Source organism: Zingiber officinale, chromosome 1B (assembly GCF_018446385.1).
Source record: "Zingiber officinale cultivar Zhangliang chromosome 1B, Zo_v1.1, whole genome shotgun sequence".
In the NCBI taxonomy this organism is placed as follows: Eukaryota; Viridiplantae; Streptophyta; class Magnoliopsida; order Zingiberales; family Zingiberaceae; genus Zingiber; species Zingiber officinale.
Genome location: NC_055986.1, coordinates 111,788,411 through 111,808,109, shown reverse-complemented (window position 1 = coordinate 111,808,109; position 19,699 = coordinate 111,788,411). Strand labels below are relative to the sequence as shown.

Below are 19,699 nucleotides of genomic sequence, written 5' to 3'. Positions count from 1 at the left end.
TAAATTACTTTTGTGTTTTAATTTCATTCCCAAAAAATTCTTATCCAATGACGACAAAAATAATAATTTAGGATGATAATAATTTCAATCGCCAAGAAACAACTCTTCAGTTTCAAATTTTATTGGGCCGGGCCGGGACGGGCCGACTGTGGTCTCGAATTAACTTATCCCCTCCCAGTTGGACCTTCCCGACCGATGTGTTTTACTTTCTTGAAGTGTACAGGTACCCTGCCTTGTAACCTCGATCCCACCTAAAAACTAAAAGGGCAAAACCCTCGCAGTGGAATCGTCTTCGGAGCCGTTTCCATGGCTACCAAGAAGCGCAAGGTCGACCAAGAGGGCGAGCTCCTCTCCGCCGCCTCGGATCCCCTTCCGCCGCCCGTCCTCTACACCCCTGCTCTCGCCTCCGACGAGGAGGACGCCGACGGCGATGATGACGAAGTGGGTAATTTTCTGGAGACGTTCTCCCGTGACCAGCTCGTTACCCTCCTCAGCTTCGCTGCGGAATCCGATGGCGCTACCCTGGCCGAGATCCGCCGCACCGCTGACCTAGATCCCTCGCACCGCAAGCTCTTTGTCCACGGGCTCGACTGGGAAACCACCGCCGAGGGCCTTCGCTCCGCGTTTGCCCGCTACGGAGACATTGATGACTGCCGCGTCATCTTTGACAAGGTCAGTGGCCGATCCAAGGGATATGGTTTTGTTCTATTCTGTCACCGGAGCTCCGCACGCCGCGCCCTCCGCCGCCCGCAGAAGCTAATTGACAGCCGCATGGCCTCCTGCCAACTCGCATCTTCTGGCCCCGCGCCCAATCCCCAAAATTCTGCCCAGAACCACTCGAACTTTAACACTGGCCCTAGTGTTGCCACTTATCAGGATAACGTCGCGAGGAAGATCTATGTAGGAAACGTTAATTGTGACGTCGATGGTGGCCGTCTCCTTGCCTTTTTCTCCCAGTATGGTGAGATCGAGGAGGGCCCTATTGGCTTTGATCGGCATACAGGGAAGCCCAAAGGCTACGCTTTATTTGTCTATAGGACGGTGGATGGCGCCATGAGAGCCCTCGAGGAGCCAAATAAGAATTTTGAGGGAATAGTTCTTCAATGTGAGAGAGGTAATGACAGAAGTAAGGGGACACAATATCATAATGCAGCAGCTCCACTCAATGTAGCACCGAGTACAGGAACTCTGAGTGGTCCTGGTTATACTATGCCTGTAGCAGACACTGGGTTAGCACAACAAGCTGCAATGATGGGGCAGGGTCTTCTTGGCATGGGCGGGGCACAAGCGTTTGGGCAGGCTATGCAATCAAATGCTGCAATGCTTGCTCTACTGACAGCTGCTGGGCAGAATCCAGCAGCTTTTGGAATCACACCTAATGTGCTTAGTTCTTTGAACCCTGCTTTTGCAACTGCTTTTGGTGCAACAGGGAGCCAGCAGACGGCACCCACTTTACCTCAGATGGCACAGGTGCCAAACTATGGGGTCGTAAATTCTGGGTATCAGGGATCTGCAGGTTTTCAGGGATCTGCAGGCTTTCAGGGTTCACCAGGGTTTCAAGGGCCTCCAGGGTTTCAGGGTCCTCCAGGCTATCAGAGCAATCAGTCTGTCGCTCAACAAGCACCCGGAGGTGGCAGCTCTTACCCAACAGGGGCAACTCCAATGTCAAGGCGATCGACTGGATCAATGGGCGGATATGGACAATTTTAGGTATAAATGATATGGATTTACTTGTTTTTATGAAATTATATGCGCAAAATATTGGTCTTCCATATATCACGTTTGATTTTCTTGCTAATTGCTGTTTCCCTGTTTTCTAGTTCCATTCTGAGGTCGTGGTTATCTGTATCATTTAAAGATCAAATGGATTTTCAATCTCTGTTGGTGCTGGGTATCGTGAAAGGCTTCCAATGCAACAGTTGTTCAAATACTGGAACTACTTTGTCTAATTTTTCATGTTTATCGCTGTATGGATTTTTTACTTCTGTTTCGGTATTCTTCCCTGGAACTCCGTAGCTCTGTTTTTTACATTGGACAATGTTGTTCGTACTTTACCCTCTTAGTTATTGATTATCAGTTTCAATTTCTAGGCTTCAGCAGCTGTTTTTGTTTGGAGATTGGTGTTTATCAACAATTTCTAAAAATTGAATGGCTGTATGTTGCTTACAGGACCATTCTGTTGTGGATTGTTTATTGGGATTTGTTGATGTCAGAAATTGCTCGATTTGGAATTTATAAGCTCCTGGCTTTTATGAGATGTGATATCTACTTATAATGTCGCTGCTATTACATTTTATACTTTTGCATCCTTTCAGAATTTGATGTCTTGGGCTCTGACAATAATGGAGTGCTAACAGAGGTGTCATGCCGCAGCTGCAGCTGCAAACTCATGTATTTTCAGATGTGATGTTTACTTGACTTGTGAATGATTTATCTTGCTTTTTTAAGCACATAGGTTATGGTTAGTGTCTTTCTAACACGTCTTTAATTTCTCTCATTTGATCCTTATTACAGCATTGACTAGAACCTTCTAGCCTCTTCTTGGTCCTATTTCTGAAAAATCATAGGTTCAACAGTGAGACATGTTTGTTCTGACCTTTTGACCATGTACAGTATTGAAGAGACTGCTGTGATGCTGAACATTCTTCTTCTACATTGGAGCAAATAAGGTTTATCTCTTGCAATATTGATTAAATTATCATTCTTGTTTTACTTCATTTTAGTGTATCGTGCTAAAATATCTTTTTGCCTCTCTTTTGCCCCTCTTTTGCCTCCTTTGCAATGCATTTAGCAATAGAATAGCATACTGCAGGATAGATATGCACCTTAATAATTTTTTATGACCATTCTATTTGTGACTGCTATTACTGTTTGTTTTATTTTCAATGGCATGCCATCGATCACTGACATGCTTTTTTGCTCTCTAAGAGAAAGCTACTATCATAAAACTTTCAACCTAGAGTAAACTCTGAAATGATAATGGTGAGGTAGTATTTCTTGAAAATTTATTTAAACACCATAATTTTTAACAAACGCTCTTTTTCTTAGAAGATTTTGTATTTTTGTGGTGTATTTTTGCATTTATTGCCATCAAGTAGGTGAATTTGTTGCATAGTATTTAAGGCAGAAGATTCATGATTACATGCTTGAAATTGCTACTTCAACTACACACAAGCAAGACTTTTAAGTTATGTGGAAGTGGAACTAAAGTATATGTCAGCTACATACCCTGATAACCAAGGTAGTCTTTTTTCATTATCTTACTGGCTATATTTTGACAAGAACTGAGATACATGAGGGACGGCATAGAAATTGAACATTAGTGTGAACTTGACCTAATTGGACTTAACCTGAATTTTAGTGTTTTCTGGTTGCTTGATATTGTGTGGAAGTGGAACTAAAGTATATGTCAGCTACATACCCTGATAACCAAGGTAGTCTTTTTTCATTATCTTACTGGCTATATTTTGACAAGAACTGAGATACATGAGGGACGGCATAGAAATTGAACATTAGTGTGAACTTGACCTAACTGGACTTAACCTGAATTTTAGTGTTTTCTGGTTGCTTGATATTGTCTTATGATTTGTTGTTTAAATTTTAAGTATACTTTGTTTAACTGGAAATAGCCAAATAGGACCTTTCCAGTCAGTTTCTTTTAAAAATTTCAACTTGTAGATTTTCTGTTTAAGATGTAATAGTAATTGTTTAGTTATTAATAAAATACAGTTGTTTTTTCCTCATATTTTCAACTGAAATCCAGAATCCAACCCACACAGGATCATGTTGGGTTAAGGCATTATCTAAATATATTTCCACACCTAGTTATGATATTAAGTTTTGGAGTCATTGAATATTTTGAGGGTGATCATCTAGGATGGTATGAATTTGTATACTGAAACAAAGTGGGTCAATCATTTACCTAAGGAAGGTATGATGAACAATAAAATAGTTCAGATGTTAGAAACAGTCTTTTGAAGAGCCTGGTGAAGGAAATTTTCCATCTCGTTCCTCCCATTCAAATTCAAAGTCATTCTCAAACCTTACTAGAAGAATACTGATGGAAAGTAGTAGTAGTAGTAGTAGTAGTAGTAGTAGTAGTAGTAATGTTTTATAAAAACCAGTGTTCTAGAAGGCACCGCCTAGGACTGCCGCCCCACCTTTTGCAAAGGCGATGCCAGTAGGCATTGCCGCATTAGTCGGCCGCCTAGGCGGCTAGGCGCCTCTTAGGCACAGGCATCTGATTTTTTTTTAAATAAAAGCCTGCTAAATCAATTGGTTGATCGATTAAACACCTCTAATCGATTGGGGCAATCAATTAGAATGAGTTTCGCGAGAAAAGAAGCTTGCCGAATCGATTCGATGATAGTTTGAACACTTCTAATCGATTGGCCAATCGATTCGCATGAGTTTTGCGAGAAACAAGAAATAGAAGCCTGCTGAATCGATTGGCTAATCGATTGAACACTTCTAATTGATTGGCAATCGATTCGCATGAGTTTTGTGAGAAACAGAAGCTTGCCGAATCGATTGGTCAATCGATTGAACACATCTAATCGATTGACGAAACAAGTTTACATTTTGATTTTTGAATCGTTTTAACATTTCGCAAGAAATGCCGAATCGATTGACGAAACAGGTTTATATTTTGATTTTTGAATCGTTTTAACATTTAAGGTTAGGTTAGCAGCAGCGCCTCTTCCTTTTCCTCTTCAAGTAGTTGCCTCTTCTCTTCCTCTTCAAGCAGCCACAGTTGCTTCCTCCTTTCCCTCCCCTTCTTGTTCTTTATCAAAGAGCAGTACATTTGCTGCCATTTTCTTCTCCAACAGCCAGTTAGCCACAGCATCAGCCCTAGCTGCTGCCCTAGGCCATAGCTGCTACCTTTATCCCAGCCAACAGCCACCAGCACCTTGCTCTATTTCTTGGCAGCAGCAGCCAAAGCTCATCGTAGCTAGCGAAGGCTACCAAAGACTAAGGGAAAGCATCCCTAACTGCTGGGCTGGAGCGCAGTGCCTTGTTCTCTCATTTTCAGCCTTCGACGGTCTCATTCTTTTCTTCCCAGTAGCTTTTTCTTTTGTTAGGTTAGTAAATTTAATTGTATATTTGTATGCTATTAAATCTTGTATGTTATTGCTTGGCTTGGCTTGAATTGATAATTGATTTTTTGAATGCTTAATAACCATTGCTTAACTCAAATGATTTTTTTAAAATTGATATTCATAATTTTTGACTTGTATAGTAAAATGTTGGGTACTATATCTTCTAAAGCATCTAATTCAGTGTCGGAGATTCATACTTTTTTGAAGCGTAATTCAAATGATGTTGGTTGAGAATTTGCGGACTTGGTGGATTCTAATAATTTGGATAAGTTGAAATGTAAGTTTGTGTGGAAAAATTATTAGTGGTGGGATTTATAGTATAAAATAATATGTTGTCAATATCAAGGGAAATGTTGCCCCGTGTAAGAAGTCTTCGGATGAGGATAAAGTGAAGTGTAAGAATGCCATTGAAGAAGCAAGAACAAAAAAGAAACAAAAGAATATGAACGAAATAGAGGTGAGAGAAGTTGTTCTTGAAGAATGAGGAAGATAAAGGGAGTCTAGGGACAAGAAGAAATCCGCATACTCTTGGCCCTATGGACCGATTTGCATCTATCATTGATCTCGAATCTTCATTGAGTGGAAGTAATAAGACAAAACAATAATAAAATATTATTGATGTACTTTGGAAGCAAAGTACACCGTGTGTACCAATATTTAGCTCGATGGGTGTACGAGTCCGGTATTCCTTTTCATCCCATTGACAATGATAGCTTCAAGAGGTTTCCGGAAGTGGTTAGTCAATTTGGCCCGGGTTATTGTCTTACAACTCAATACCTATTAAGGGAGCCCTTATTGAAGGAAGAGGTAAACAGAACTAAAAGTCTATTAAAGAAGCAAGAATAAGAATGAGTTTTGAATGATTGCTCAATTTTGACTAATGCTTGGATGGACAGGAAAAGAAGTATCATGAATTTGTGTGTTTATTGTAAAGAAGGCACAACTTTCCTTTTTTCGAGGGAAGCAACGACTGAAGCACACACCGGGAATTATATTTTTGAATATGTGGACAAGTGAATTGAAAAAGTTGGGCCCCAAAATGTAGTTCAAGTGGTAACGGACAATGCTTCGAATAATATGGTGGCAAAATATTTGTTGAAGGAAAAGGGATCACATATATTTTGGACTTCATGCGCAACTCACACCGTGAATCTTATGCTTCTAGGAATTGGGAATCAACCTAAGTTCAAAGGGATGATTGAGAAGGCAAAGAGTTTGATAAAATTTATTTATGCACATCACAAGATATTGCCAATGATGAGAAAGTTTACCAAAAAAAAGGGACATAATAAGGCTGGGAGTAACATGATTTTCAATCGCTTTTCCAACTTTGCAAGCTTGATGGAGAAAAAAGTTGAACTAAGAGCTATGGTTGCTAGTGAAGAATGGAATACTTGCAAACATTCAAAGAGTGGAAAGGGGAAGGTGACATATAATACCGCTATGAGTGCCTCTTTTTGGAATTGGGTAAGTTTTTGCTTGAAGGTGTTTGCCCCTTTAGTTAAGTTGCTTCGTCTTATTGATGGGGATAAGAAGTCATTTATAGGTTTTGTGTATGGAGAATTACTTAGAGCGAGATTGGAGATTAAAGTGACATTTAAAAATCAAGAGCTTCACTATCGTCCGATTATTGATAGTCCACTACATTTGGCGGCCTACCTTGTGAATCCTTATTACTCCTTCAACGACCAGAGCATAGGAAGTGAAGAAGTAGTCACGAGTGGATTTTTCACTTGTATTGAAGCATTCTTTCCCGATGATATTGATAGCTAAAGTGAGATAGTAAATGTGCAGTTGTTGAAGTATATCAACAAAGCGGGGGGATTTGGAAGAGCATTTGCTATAATTGGATGCAAAAAAAAAAACGATGAGAAATATGATTCGGGTAAGAATTAAGTAATAATTGCTTACTTTATTTTGTAATTTTTATTGCTTGTTCCGTGATTTTGCTTATTGTTATTATTTGATTTGTTTTTATTTAGTTGGATGGTGGCATCTTTTTGGAAATGATGTGCTTAAATTGTAAAAAATGGCTAAAAGGATCCTTTCTTTAACTACAAGTTTTTTCAATTGTGAGAGAAATTGAAGTACTTTTGAGGGGATAAGTACTTAATTACTTAATGTGTACTTACTACTAAATATTAATTACTAAATGTCTAAATATGTGTTCAATATTAATATTTTTCTTTAATGTAGATTCAGACAAAGAAAAGAAATAGATTAGATATTGGAAGATTGAACAATTTAGTCTGTTCAATTCAATGCCAAGATCATAAACAAAAAGAGAAGACAAAAAGAAAAAGGAGTTGATGTGTTACTTGCTAGTGAAGCAACTATGACACAAGGATGGATTGTTGATGGTGGAGATGAAGATGTTGAGACAAATATTGAAGATAAAAAGAGAATTTCACGAAGAAAAATTTGTATTGGATGAAGAAGAAAAGGAAAATGTCATGAATTTTGAGTTTGAATCCGATAAAGGAAGTGTTGGAGAAATATGAAGATGAACTAGAAGAAGAATTAGGGATATAGGATTATGAGTTATTTTGTGTCCTTTTGCTATTTTTAATTTTCATTGTATGTTGAAGTTGAACAAATTAATATTTTGAATTTTGATTAATATTTTGCTCCTTGCCAGTTTGTGTATTTTTGCTATTTCAGAATATTTTCATTGTATGTGGAAATCAAGTTATGCATATTTTTTTCTTAGAGAAGCCACTATAAATCGATTGGCAGGAGAAAAAAAAAAATCCGCCTAGGGTAACCACTCGTCTATTGCCTAGCACTTTTTAGAACATTGATAAAAACTGACAATTGCCCCTCCGGACAATAAGAGTAACTGAGTAATTCTCGTGAATTTATTGAACCACTATGGTTATGCGAAGAAAATAATCAACTTAAGATCATTTCCAACAGTAGGAGTTTAGAAAATCATCCAAAAGATATAATTAGTGGTGTCCCAATCTCAAAACAGTTGGTACAAACTTAAAACCTTGTCAAAGGTGATTCAGTACAACATCAGTTCCAGTTCGACATCAATTCCAACGAACTGAAAGCTACGCCAAGCAATCCTTCCGCCCTTAAAACTGTAGTGAGGCTGACGGATCAAGCTGTCAGTCTAATTATCTTGTGGACTTGTGGTGAGTGTCACTTATTGTTTATAATGTACACCTGTTCATGATGGGATTTGCCTTTTCTTGGTTATGTATCATCTTGACAAAAATGTTTATTACATCAGTTCAATGTTTGGTTTTGGATTGAAATAAACTTTGTATATTTATTTAATGGTTGTCCTTCAGTGAAGGGGGTCTGACGGTTTACTTTCCTATTGTGTGTGTCTTACCATTTGAATTCTTTATTTTAAAGCCATATGTTTGCTGTAAGCAGTCATTCGATCATCAGCAATGATAATTTGAATTTTTTAGGTTGTCATTTAATTTTTCTCTCAATCAACAAGTTGAATCAGTAGGGTTAAATGTGTGAAGATTAGAGGATTCATGACATTGACTACCCTCATAATTTCTTATTTTGCAATCCTTTAGTATTTTTGGTTGTAGTAATTGAAGTTTTGTCAATTTTTATCGAGAAAAATACTAGAAGCCTTTCGATATATTCTCTTTTTCAATAGAAATTCCAGTCTTTTTAAATACTACTGATTTGCACAGACAATCATGAGATTATTAACAAATGCACCATTACTTTTCTCAGTTAGAATAACTAAATGTAGAGATCCTGAATTATGGCTGGTAAAACATTATGCGCCTGTCGCTTCATTTTGCTTTGAAATTTCTCTCTTTGATTGATTTTCTAAATTCTGAAGTTGCAAATGATCGTTAATTGAACTCTATGGTTTGTGTTTGAAAATTCTCTATCGGAAAGATCCAAAATTGCTGCTCAATTGTAAGAGTAACAAATGGTACCCACCAACTCATGTCTGAAACATGTTTGAGTTGTTTTCTGAACATCTATGTTCGAATAGCATAGTCTGTGTTCTTGGAAAATAGTGTCGAAGGACGATTTGGTTTTTTTCAAAAACATGCTATTCAGTTATTTCTGCACAATGTTTACTATGGATCCTTGCAATAATGTAGTGTGACCTGCTTCTGGAGCAATGGTACAGCAGGTAGGCACTTCGGTTAACCAAGCATCTATAGGTCGAATTTCAATTGCGGCACACTAGGAATTTTCATTCATGATAACTCTAAGAACGTTAGTTGTATGGATGAGCTTCCATGAGCGTTTCTCGATTTATTTTGGTGATCGATAGAAAATTTTTTTGTGATGGGTCGGTCACTTTAAGGATTATTTGGTTCGGAAAGATAGATGCTTTGATTATAAAACAAATAGTACAGTGCAACCAACATCAAGATCTCATGTATCATGTTGAAAGAGGGCACTTTTCAAATCATGATGTATTACTACTTGATTCTGTTTGAAAATTGGACAAGTGGTTTAGATGTTGACTGGTGGATTATAATGCAGCACCAAACCAGTCGTTGGAGAAATTGATTGTTACTCCGTTGGGCCTCTCACTCAGGCCCCTCGTTCAGTGTGAGAGCCCATTGTTGACACAGCGGGGTCGTGCACTAGAGTACTTCCTGTTGTTGCTGCTTGTTGCTACATCAGTTTCTGTGTTCGGGCGTAGATCAACATTTCTTACTCGTGTTAAGATAATAGTGGTGAGTTGTTCAAGTTCTTCTATCCTTATATTTCAGATGAAGAATCTCATAGACGGCGCCTCTCCTTGTAAATCGACACCATCACCATTTTCTCTGAAGCTTTGTTAACTCCTTGCAGTTTGTGATGGCGGAGTCAGGTTTTTGTTTAATTTTTTATTACTAACCTTTATGTTTCTTTTGAGGTATCGACTCATTTACTGAGGCGAAGTTGATTCTATTGGGGAGACAACAAAGGGCAACGAAGTTGATGCGGCAAGTTGCTTCATCTCTTGGCTTCTTAGAACAATGTTAGGATGTCAAATACTTATGGTACCAGCTAAATGAGATAAGAGATCTTTAGCATTACTTGGTTTTTTTTTTTGATAATTTAAGTATCTAAGGTTGATTATTCTTAAAAGTGATGGGTCTGATTTTATGAAAATTTTCTATTGGCCATTAAGGATAAATTTCGTAAGTGCATGCAGGAATGCTTTTGCAGTTGATCTCTATAGCTCATCCATCATTGTAGGTAGTTCATCCTCCACTTGGATTTACGTGACAGTGTTCCGTAGGTAGTCACTCCTCCAGACATGGCCTACCTAACCCCACTTAGGTTTACAAGACACTTCACTACATTGCACGGTCGCTCTGTCAGAAATAGAAAATGTGCTTGCGCTCTCTCTCTCTATATATAAAATATTCATACAAATTCTTTGTCAATCGACTTTAGATTTCTTTTTGAACATTGATTTTAAAATTTTCTCAACAAAGTATCTGAAGATGTATGCTAGGCATGAAATGCTCCACTAGTACAAAGGAATTTTAGGCATTTTAAGCTTTAGTAGAAATCTTGTTGCTCGAATTGCCGAAACTATCAAAACTAGTAGTAATAACCTTGAGCTAGGTTTTCAAGCAAAGATAGCCATAACTGGCATTGGCACAACATTGGCAGCGTGGATGATAACTGTAGGTCAAGTAAGTTTAAAAAATCTTTTATTTTTACTTAAAGTATGTACAATTAGATTAAGTAAATATAAGTAATTAACATTAAAGAAAATAATTTTAAAAGAATAGGTAACAAAGTAATTCTTGGTTATAATCTATGTGGTTGTTGTTAATCTAATGCGTTGAAAAATTTTATTAAAAATTTCTTCGTTGAAGGTGCATGAGCTTTTTACACATATTGACTAATTGAAAAAAATTAGGAAAGTTAATACATAAGTTGTTTATTTCCTAATTCCATGGAGCTTTTATAACCTCTTGGGATGAATTAGCCATTATTTTTTTTGTCACTTGGAGGCATCTCCAAGGAGTTCCAAGATGTCTCCAAGAAGATAAAGCTTTATTTTCTTTCAACGGTAGCCTAACGACTATTGAAGGCATTGTCAACAAACTTGAGGGCACCTTCCATGAAGACATGAGGACACCTCAAACAAGGTTGGAGGCACCTTCTACACAAAGGCGGGAGGGCGCTTCCAATTTTATTAGAGGTGCCTTCCATAAGGTAAATCAACCTCTAAGCTAATTTTCTTCACATGGGTAATGGTCCAGTTATCCGAAGTTGAGTTCATCCGAACTCAACTTCGATCTTCTCCTCGAATAGTCATTCGCTCTGACTTCTCATCTCTCGGAAGTGTCGCGCACATTCTTCTCATCCATCGGTGTACTCTTTCATAACTTTTCATCTTTCGGACACATCGAGCCCTTCAACTCATTTCTTATGTCATCCTTCTCGTCTGTTGCATCTTCCGCTCGACTTCTTGTGTTCCTAAGTTCTTGCACACTTAAACATAAGGATCAAATGTAACATGACCTAACTCGATTCGGTTGATCACATTAAAACTAACTTGGAATATTTACAATTTCTTCTTTTTTGATGTGCATCAATCTGGGTTAAATTAGGGGTTAAACAAATAATGAAATTTGAATATTGCAATTTAATACAAAATAAATTTGCATTTTAAGTACATAAAAAGTTTGTAATAATGCAAAGTTTCACATAAATCATATCGTTATACAATTACCTACCCCTTAACTTATTCTCTCTCCCCCTTTGATCATATATAAAAAACTAAAATTAGGTGTGGTTAAATTTTCTTTAAAAAAAAAATCTAAGGATGAATTAATCAGTGAACAAGTTTGAATATTTTTTAGAGAATTATTTTTCAAATATTTAAATTTTAGTGAAAAAAATCTTATTTGACAAAAGTAATTTGAAAATTACTTTTAAATTTTGAAAAATATTGAAAATTTTTTGTCATGGTCAAATAGAAATAGATAGATTTATGTAAAAAATTTTGCGATAACAAAGTATTAATTGTGACTAGAATAATTTTTTTTTAGCAGAAATATTCATTTTTAAAAATTAAATACTTATTAAAAATAGAATCTAATTTCGAAAAATCGTAATAATTTTTTTAAACATATAAAATTTAATGTTTATTAAAAAAAATTAAAATTTTCAAAAAAATAAATTCTTGATAGTTTTTAATAATAAAAGGATTATTTTTGGCAAAAATTTTATAATAATTCAGATAATAGTTAAAAAAAAAAATTAAAAACTTTTCTTATATATATTTTATCACAAGAAAATTAGTTTTTTAAAAATAAATTTGTGAAATATTTTTAATTTTAAAAATATTATTTTTTAAAAAAAATCATAAATAATAATATAATGGTAAAAAAATTTGAATTTTCTTTAGCAGATAATATTTTCATTTATCAAAAAAAGAAAATGTGAACAGACGATGCACGAATTTAAATTTTGCAAATAATACTAAAACTAACCCGAATTAAATTTTGAGCATGCATATAAAAATTAGTTAAAACAAACTAAATATGATTTCTAATATAAATTTCTATCTACTGAATTTATCAAATAATTTCTAGGAACATAATTTTTGGCCACTTTTATAATTTGACCTCCTGTAATTTCTAAGATACTAATTAAATCCTCTATAATTTTCAAACTTAAAACTTTATGAAAAATTTGAATTTAGGCATGCAGTGTCCTTTTTCAATTTTCTAGTTGATCCTTTAATTTATTATTTTTAATTTTTAGTTTATCAAAATCTTCTAATAAACATGATTTAGCTAAGGTAATTTTTAAGATAGCGGATCCTCTGGGTCACATTTTGTAGTCCAGAGAATGGATTACTACATTGATTGCTTGATTTGAATAGATCTCATCTGTTTAACACGTGGGGTTTATCCAAATCAACTAATCAACTTCTATGGTCCATCCTTTAGTTCGCAAAAGTGCGGACTAGAGGATCTCGTCTAAACTTTTAATTCCGTATTTTTTATTTTTAATAGTTCATACTTTGTTTTTAATTTACATACACTTTTAGAAAGTATTTTTATGAACTTATACAACTTTTCAGGAGGTAAGGAATATATCTCACTGTGTTCTCGTAATCTGTTGCTTCTCCTTTTTCGTTGTTTTCTTCCGATGTTTCTCCTCCTTCATCGATGCTTTACTCATTTCTGATGAAGTCTCATCGTCTTCTCGGTAACTTGCTATTAGTGCAAGTCTAGCGTACTGTTTCGTCTCGGATTCAGATGACATTTTATCTCACGTTACTTTCAGGTTCTTGTGCTTGAATCTGCTTGGCCCTTTGTCATTTCCTTTGCTTTTCAGCTTCGGGCAGTTATCTTTAATATGCTTCTCTTCTTGGCAATTGTAGCACCAAACTTTCCTCTTGCTTCGAAGGGATTTTGTTGCCTATCTCTTGTCAAAATTGTTAGATCTTAAAAAATTTGAAAACTTTCTTACTAGAAAAGCTTCTTCGTCTTCGTCGAGAGAAGCTTCAGAGTCTGGTTCATCCCTCTTTACCTTTAGGGCGATGTTCTAACTCGGTTCCTTTCTTAGTCCTACACATCTAGATTCGTGAAGTTCTAATATAAAAAATAAACTTTCAAACGTACTTACCTCTAGATCCTTCAAGATGTAGTAGGAGTCGATTATAAACGTCCAATCTGAGATTCTCAAGAGAGCATTAAGAACATAACTTAGTGAGTCTCTGTTCATTACCATTTCTCTGAAATTTATGAGTTCGGTGATCAACTCCTTCAGTTTGGCATGCAGTTGAGCAACCGTCTTTCCTTTCAATCGGAAGTTCATTAGTTGATTCTGGAGCAGGTCCCGTTTTACGAGTTTGGCTTTGAAGGTACCTTCGTGCAACTCTAGGAATTTCTCCTAGAGTTCTTTTGCCGAGTTATAGCTCCCGATCTGACTGACTTCTTAGGGTGGAAGAACACTTAACAAGTGGTATTCAATTCTCCCATTTGTTACGAAGTCATTCTTCTCCTTCTTGTTCGACAAGTGTTCTGCCTTTTCTTCTCCATTATAATCTTTGGGTACTACAAAATCATATTTAATTATTAAAAGTATTTCGAAATTGGTTTTGAAAAATACATTCATCTTCTTTTTCCATGAGACGAACTCCTCTCGAACTTTAGCGGGTATATGCTCGGTCCGATCATTGTTTCCTTGCTTTAGTACGCAATTAGTCCTTCTGAAACATCCTCGTTTTGATACCACTTGTAGGTCCCAGTAGGCCTACTAGAGGAGAGGTGAATAACCCTTCAAGCAAGTTATAAAAAATTTCTTGCTTTACTTACCAAGGATGCACAATTAGATTAAGCAAATATAAGCAATTAACATTAAAGAAAACAACTTAAAAAGAATAGGTAAAAATGTCAGAATTTACTTGGTTCCTAGGTAATTTACTTGGTTACAACCTAGTGATTGTTAATCCAAGATGTTTGAAAAGCTCACTGAAAACTACTTCGTTGAAGGCGGAGAAGTCTTTTACATACGTTGACAGCTCAGAAAAGACTATGAAAGTTAATATAGAAGTTGTTTATTTTCTAGCTCCAGAGGACTTTTTATAGCCTCCTAGGATGAACTAGCCATTGTTTTTCGTCGCTTGGAGACGCCTCCAAGGAGGTCCAAGGCGTCTCTAAGAAGATATGCTTTATCCGCTGAAGATAATGTTGGTGCAAGGTGCACCAGAATCAAACCTGAGTTTAGATGTTATCAAAGGTTCAAGTTAAGTCTTGTTATGATCTGATGATTTGGCTAAGTGTGCAGGCTATTTACTTAATTAGGAAAGCCATAGTACGACCAGACAGTAAAGTCCAAGCAGGTCTGGAGGACCCGATGTTTGACAGGTAGGTTGAGGTAAGCAACTGGAATGGAGCGACAGTGAGGTCGTGTTCCTGAAAGGAACAACCTAAGCTCGCTGATCCAACTGAAGAAATCGGGAAGATTTCTAAGTTGATATCAAGACAGTCCTAACTGTTATACTCATGCATATTACTACATATGTATTATAACTGTGCTAACTTTGTTTTGCAGGAATATTATTTTTATATCGAACTAACTTTGTGTTGCAGAATCATATGACCCCTTGAGTTTCAAAGGATCATAACTTTTGACTCAAAACTCAGAATCAAGCTCTGTCAGCGGCCACACGACCAGAACTCAGAAAGCTTCATTTGACCAAGGGTTCAGTCGACTGAACAGGAGGTTCAATCGGTCGAAAAAGGCTTTTTATCAGTCGACTGAAAAAAGGTTCGGTCGACCGAACATGCAAATTTGGCAAAACAGTTCAGGGTCGCAAACATGGTATCACAGCATGATCGGTCGACCGAAAAAGAGGTTCGATCGACCGAACGATCAATATTAAAGGCGCAGTAAATGCAGATCACGGCAAATCTCGACGAACAGGGAAGGAGCATGTTTGGTTGACCGAACAAGGGGATCGATCGACCGAACCCTTAATGAGCAGTTAATGCGAAAGATCGAGCCAGCGTCAGACTCCAGCCAGGAAGGAAGGGAGCGGGTTCGGTCGACCGAACAGAGGGATCGATCGACCAAACAGAGGGATCGGTTGACCGAACGTGCATTACACCTATAAAAGGAGACCCAAAGTTTGAGGCTGAACTACTCTCTCTGATCGACTCAAGTTCTTTTCTGCAAGAAACACGTGCTACAAGTCTCTATCAGCTCAGCAAGCTACACCATCCGGAAGTGCCGACCAAAGCTTCAACTACATTATTTGTCGATATAATTTTTATATAAGCTTGCATTGTAATTCACTTAAGTAAGATAGTAGGCTGTTACTATCTTGCTCATTTGTACGATCTGCTTCTTTCCGAGGGTTTCGAAAAGAAGGGTTATAGTTAATTGTTTATCAATGCGGTCAAGGACCGCGAGCCTTCGAGTAGGAGTCGACGTAAACTCCGAACGAAGTAAACAATCCTGTCTCTTTACTTTCCGCTACACAACTCTGTTTTGAAAATACTAAAGGAAATTTTTTTAAAAGGCGCGATATTTATCCCCTTCTCCCTCTATCGCTCTCATTCGATCTATCAGATAAAGCTTTATCTTCTTCCAACGGCAACCTAACAGTTATTGAAGGCGCTTCCAATAAACTTGAGGGCCCCTTTCATGAAGGCTTGAGGGAGCATCCAATAAGGTTAGAGGCGTCTTCTACACAAGGACTTGAGGCACCTCCAACCTTATTGGAGTGCGCTTTCCATAAGGCAGATCAGCCTCCAAGCTGATTTTCTTCACTTGGGTGCTACTCCAGTTATCTAGAGTTGACCTCACCTGAACTCAACTCCGATCTTCTCCTTGAGCAGTCTTCCGTTCTGACTTTTCATCCCTTAAAAGCGTCGAGCACATCCTTATCATCTACCGGTGTACTCTTCCACAACTTCTTGTCTCTCGGACACACCGAGCTTGTCGACTCATTTCCTATGTCATCTTTCTCGTTTGCTGTGTCTTTTGCTCAACTTCTTATGTTTCTAAGTTTCTGCACATTTAGACACCAGGATCAAACATAATAACACCTAATTTGACTCGGTTGATCACATCAAAATTAATCTGAAATATTTGTAATAATAATTTTTATTAGTGAAACTATGAAACTCTATTGAAAAATTAAAAATACGTATGTCCGATAAAATACTAATTACTAATTTCTGTATGCTCTAATAATGAATGATTGGTTCACTAAATAACTAAAGAAAATAGATATTTTCTATGGCCACATCTTACTGAATATCACGAACTACTAAGTCTAAATCTCCATCCGCGTATGGCTAATAGATTCATGTTGACTAGAAGCCAACCACGAACATTTACTAGTTACTCTACAGTCGTAACTAGCCCACTCAAGCCATATTAAGATGTTTTTTTTAATAAAAAAATAAATTAGCAAAGCATTGTGTTCGACAATTTAATTTCATTTATTTTTGTCACTTTCTGTTTTAACATCGTACGTTTGGTGTTTTTATTTTTAAAAATGAAAAGAAAGTATAATGAAAAAACTAAACCTCCGACCTGCCGGATTCGAACCAGCGACCTAAGGATATCTGACCACACTACAGTCCTCCGCTCTACCAACTGAGCTAAGGTCGGATTTGTTTTGTTTTGGTTCTTTATTATTATTATCTTAAATTTACACTTGACCATAATTACAATAAATACACAAGTAAATTTCTTGACCCTCATAATTTTCCTCTCATTCCTTTCTTTTCTGTCTATTTATTTAGCAAACACATCATTATCTTTCCATTTTTTAAAAAAGTTGGTAAGCAAATGTATCTTTGTTATTCTTTTATAATATATTGATTCTATCACATCACTTTTAACTTTGTCTCTACTACTTACACTAGATTCCAGCAGATCATATTGAGAATCATCAAGTCATGTTCAGTATTGCTTGTCCTACTCTGCAATGCAACATAAAATAAAAGGCATAGAATCAAGTGAAAGCATCTTTTTGAGACATAAAATAATGCTCAAGTTATCCAATATGATTGGAACCAACACCATGTAACAAAAGTTGTGGCTAGGGTAACATGTTCAGTCTCTGAATCATCATTTATCATTCCTCAAAAAAAATAAAAAAATCAGTACTCCGTGAACTATATCTCCTTCACAAGCATATCAACAATAGTTTTACTATTATTATTTTACCTTCACACTTTTGTTATCAAAATTCGAAGGGTGAAAGACTGTTTTGTGATCAAAGTTTAGACTTGGGAACAGAATAATGGACGGACAAGATTCCAGTGAAAGCTCTAATTGGAAGCAAAAAGGAAGAAATAGAGGTATTGAACTGCTCTAGTCAAGCTCTCCAATAAAAAAGAATTGTTCAAAAGTGATGCATGAATGTGTTTAGTGATGCAAAAACAACCATAAGCTTAGTCATCATCCAGATTATCCTTAATCACAAATCTCACTACAAGCCTATCATTTGCTACCTGCTTACTTCACCTTTCACTTCTTTGAATGATGCTCCCTATTTTAAAACAAATCATGCCTAGCATGAAGCATTAAACATTAACTACTTGCCATTAGAAAAAGATTAATGGCAGATTAAATAACATGAATCCTAAAGAGGCAATTGGCTGACTTGTAATGAAGTGTGCATGTATAATTGGAACAGAAATAAAGTAATGGAAGGACTAGAATCTAGTAAAAGCTTTTGAAGGCTCACAATAATAGTGTTTCACTGTTGTGGTCAAGGTATCCAATTAAGGTTGGAACTGAGAAAAAGTAGTGAAAGCATCATGAAAGCTTTTTGGTACTCTTCCTCTTTCTTGTGTCAAGGGTGATGAACCAGTGGAGTGAACTTTTGGTGATAAAGTGTTGGTTGTGAATGCCTGCATTTATTTAGATTTCATTGCCTCAAGTAACTAAAATCTCAACAAGAATACTGATTTTGGTTTCTCGCTTGTTCTGATACTTCCACACTCAAGTTGACACCACACCCACCATTAGATTCCTACTGTCTACCATTCTGCTAAGACTTCACCAGAGAGAACTAATGCCTTCCCTTTGTCTCCCATGTTGTGGTCTAAAGCATGATCGGGAAAAGACATGAGAGACTTTCTGTTTGAGCAATATCATTCGCCAAAAGTATAGTGGATAAGATAATACAGAGTGTAACGCACATTAGTCAACAAAGGAACATGAATGTATTCATTAAAACAATGTTGCTTTAGATTTTTATACTCGCACCAGTTCAGTGGCTTCAGAGCCTTGAACCATTGCAGAAATTCATTTCCAGAAATAAGTTCGTAAATCAAAGTTTGATACGCTGTGAGAGGTGAGAGCTCAAAAGTTAGGCTTCTCTCAATGCATCTTTTGAAGTTAAATTAGCAACTTTTTCTACAATCTTCTTAGCGAATTGTGTTTAAAAGGCTCTCTGTCAACATTCACCCATTCAAATTCTGGTTGGCATGGAATGTTAGTGCCAACCATAAACAAAGCAAATGAAAATCAAACCTGATCACCATTGTCCTCATCATCAAGCCGTGTTAGTCACTGTGTGAATTATATTGATCTTATCTCTCCATTAAACCTTATTCAAACAGTAGTATTCATATTGGTTAAATAATTTTAATTATGTTATATAGATTTTTGGTTTTCCTCCACACTTTCTATCCTTTATATCTTCAACTCTAATCATATTTTCATAAATGTGATACTATTTATTGGAGTTATACCTAACTGCTTGCTCCAAGATGATAATATTTTTATTATGTTTTTTCTTGTAACATGATGTTGTTGCTTACAAAATTTAACTCTGGTCAAAACTATTTCGTGAAGTAGCCATAAATCTGGAGCGCGATGTACTGCCGCTTTTATGCAATGATCTGGACATGAAGAATTTAGGCGGGCTGGGAACAAGAAGAAATCCAACCATGTGCATTCTTACAATTCTAGCAAACCAATGAACAAGTGTGATGGAGAAGGCCGCTTCCAATTCAGTTGCTACTTGTTTACTTGTTCAACTATTGTGAAATAGATTCTTCCGGCAGATTACCATTTTTTCCTTTGTCAAGATAACTATAATATAGAATAGTTGAGCTACATGGTTTTTTATTACTGCTTCCTATCGTATCCACTGGTTAGAACTA

At 36.5% G+C, this 19,699-nt stretch overlaps 1 protein-coding gene and 1 non-coding gene across 8 annotated transcripts; one reads left to right on the top strand and one right to left on the bottom strand.

Moving 5' to 3' along the window:
* The first annotated feature begins 213 nt into the window (after positions 1–213).
* Positions 214–10,175, top strand: LOC121972361 (UBP1-associated protein 2B-like). 7 transcript variants are annotated; one of them, XR_006109342.1, is made up of 4 exons: positions 214–1,710; positions 2,316–2,391; positions 2,614–2,669; positions 9,582–10,175. XR_006109342.1 is itself a non-coding variant. In XM_042524043.1 (2 exons), the coding sequence occupies exon 1, from the start codon at positions 307–309 to the stop codon at positions 1,708–1,710; it is 1,404 nt and encodes a 467-aa protein (XP_042379977.1). In that variant the 5' UTR covers positions 216–306; the 3' UTR covers positions 1,821–2,083. The 7 variants fall into 7 exon arrangements, 1 of the variants encoding a protein (XP_042379977.1); XR_006109341.1 differs by having other exon boundaries at positions 2,515–2,669; XR_006109338.1 differs by having other exon boundaries at positions 2,316–2,461.
* Positions 10,176–17,105: 6,930 nt separating this feature from the next.
* Positions 17,106–17,189, bottom strand: TRNAY-GUA. Its single transcript is given in 2 exon segments — positions 17,106–17,141; positions 17,153–17,189. It is a non-coding gene; the product is annotated as a tRNA-Tyr (tRNA).
* Between the last annotated feature and the right edge of the window lie 2,510 nt (positions 17,190–19,699).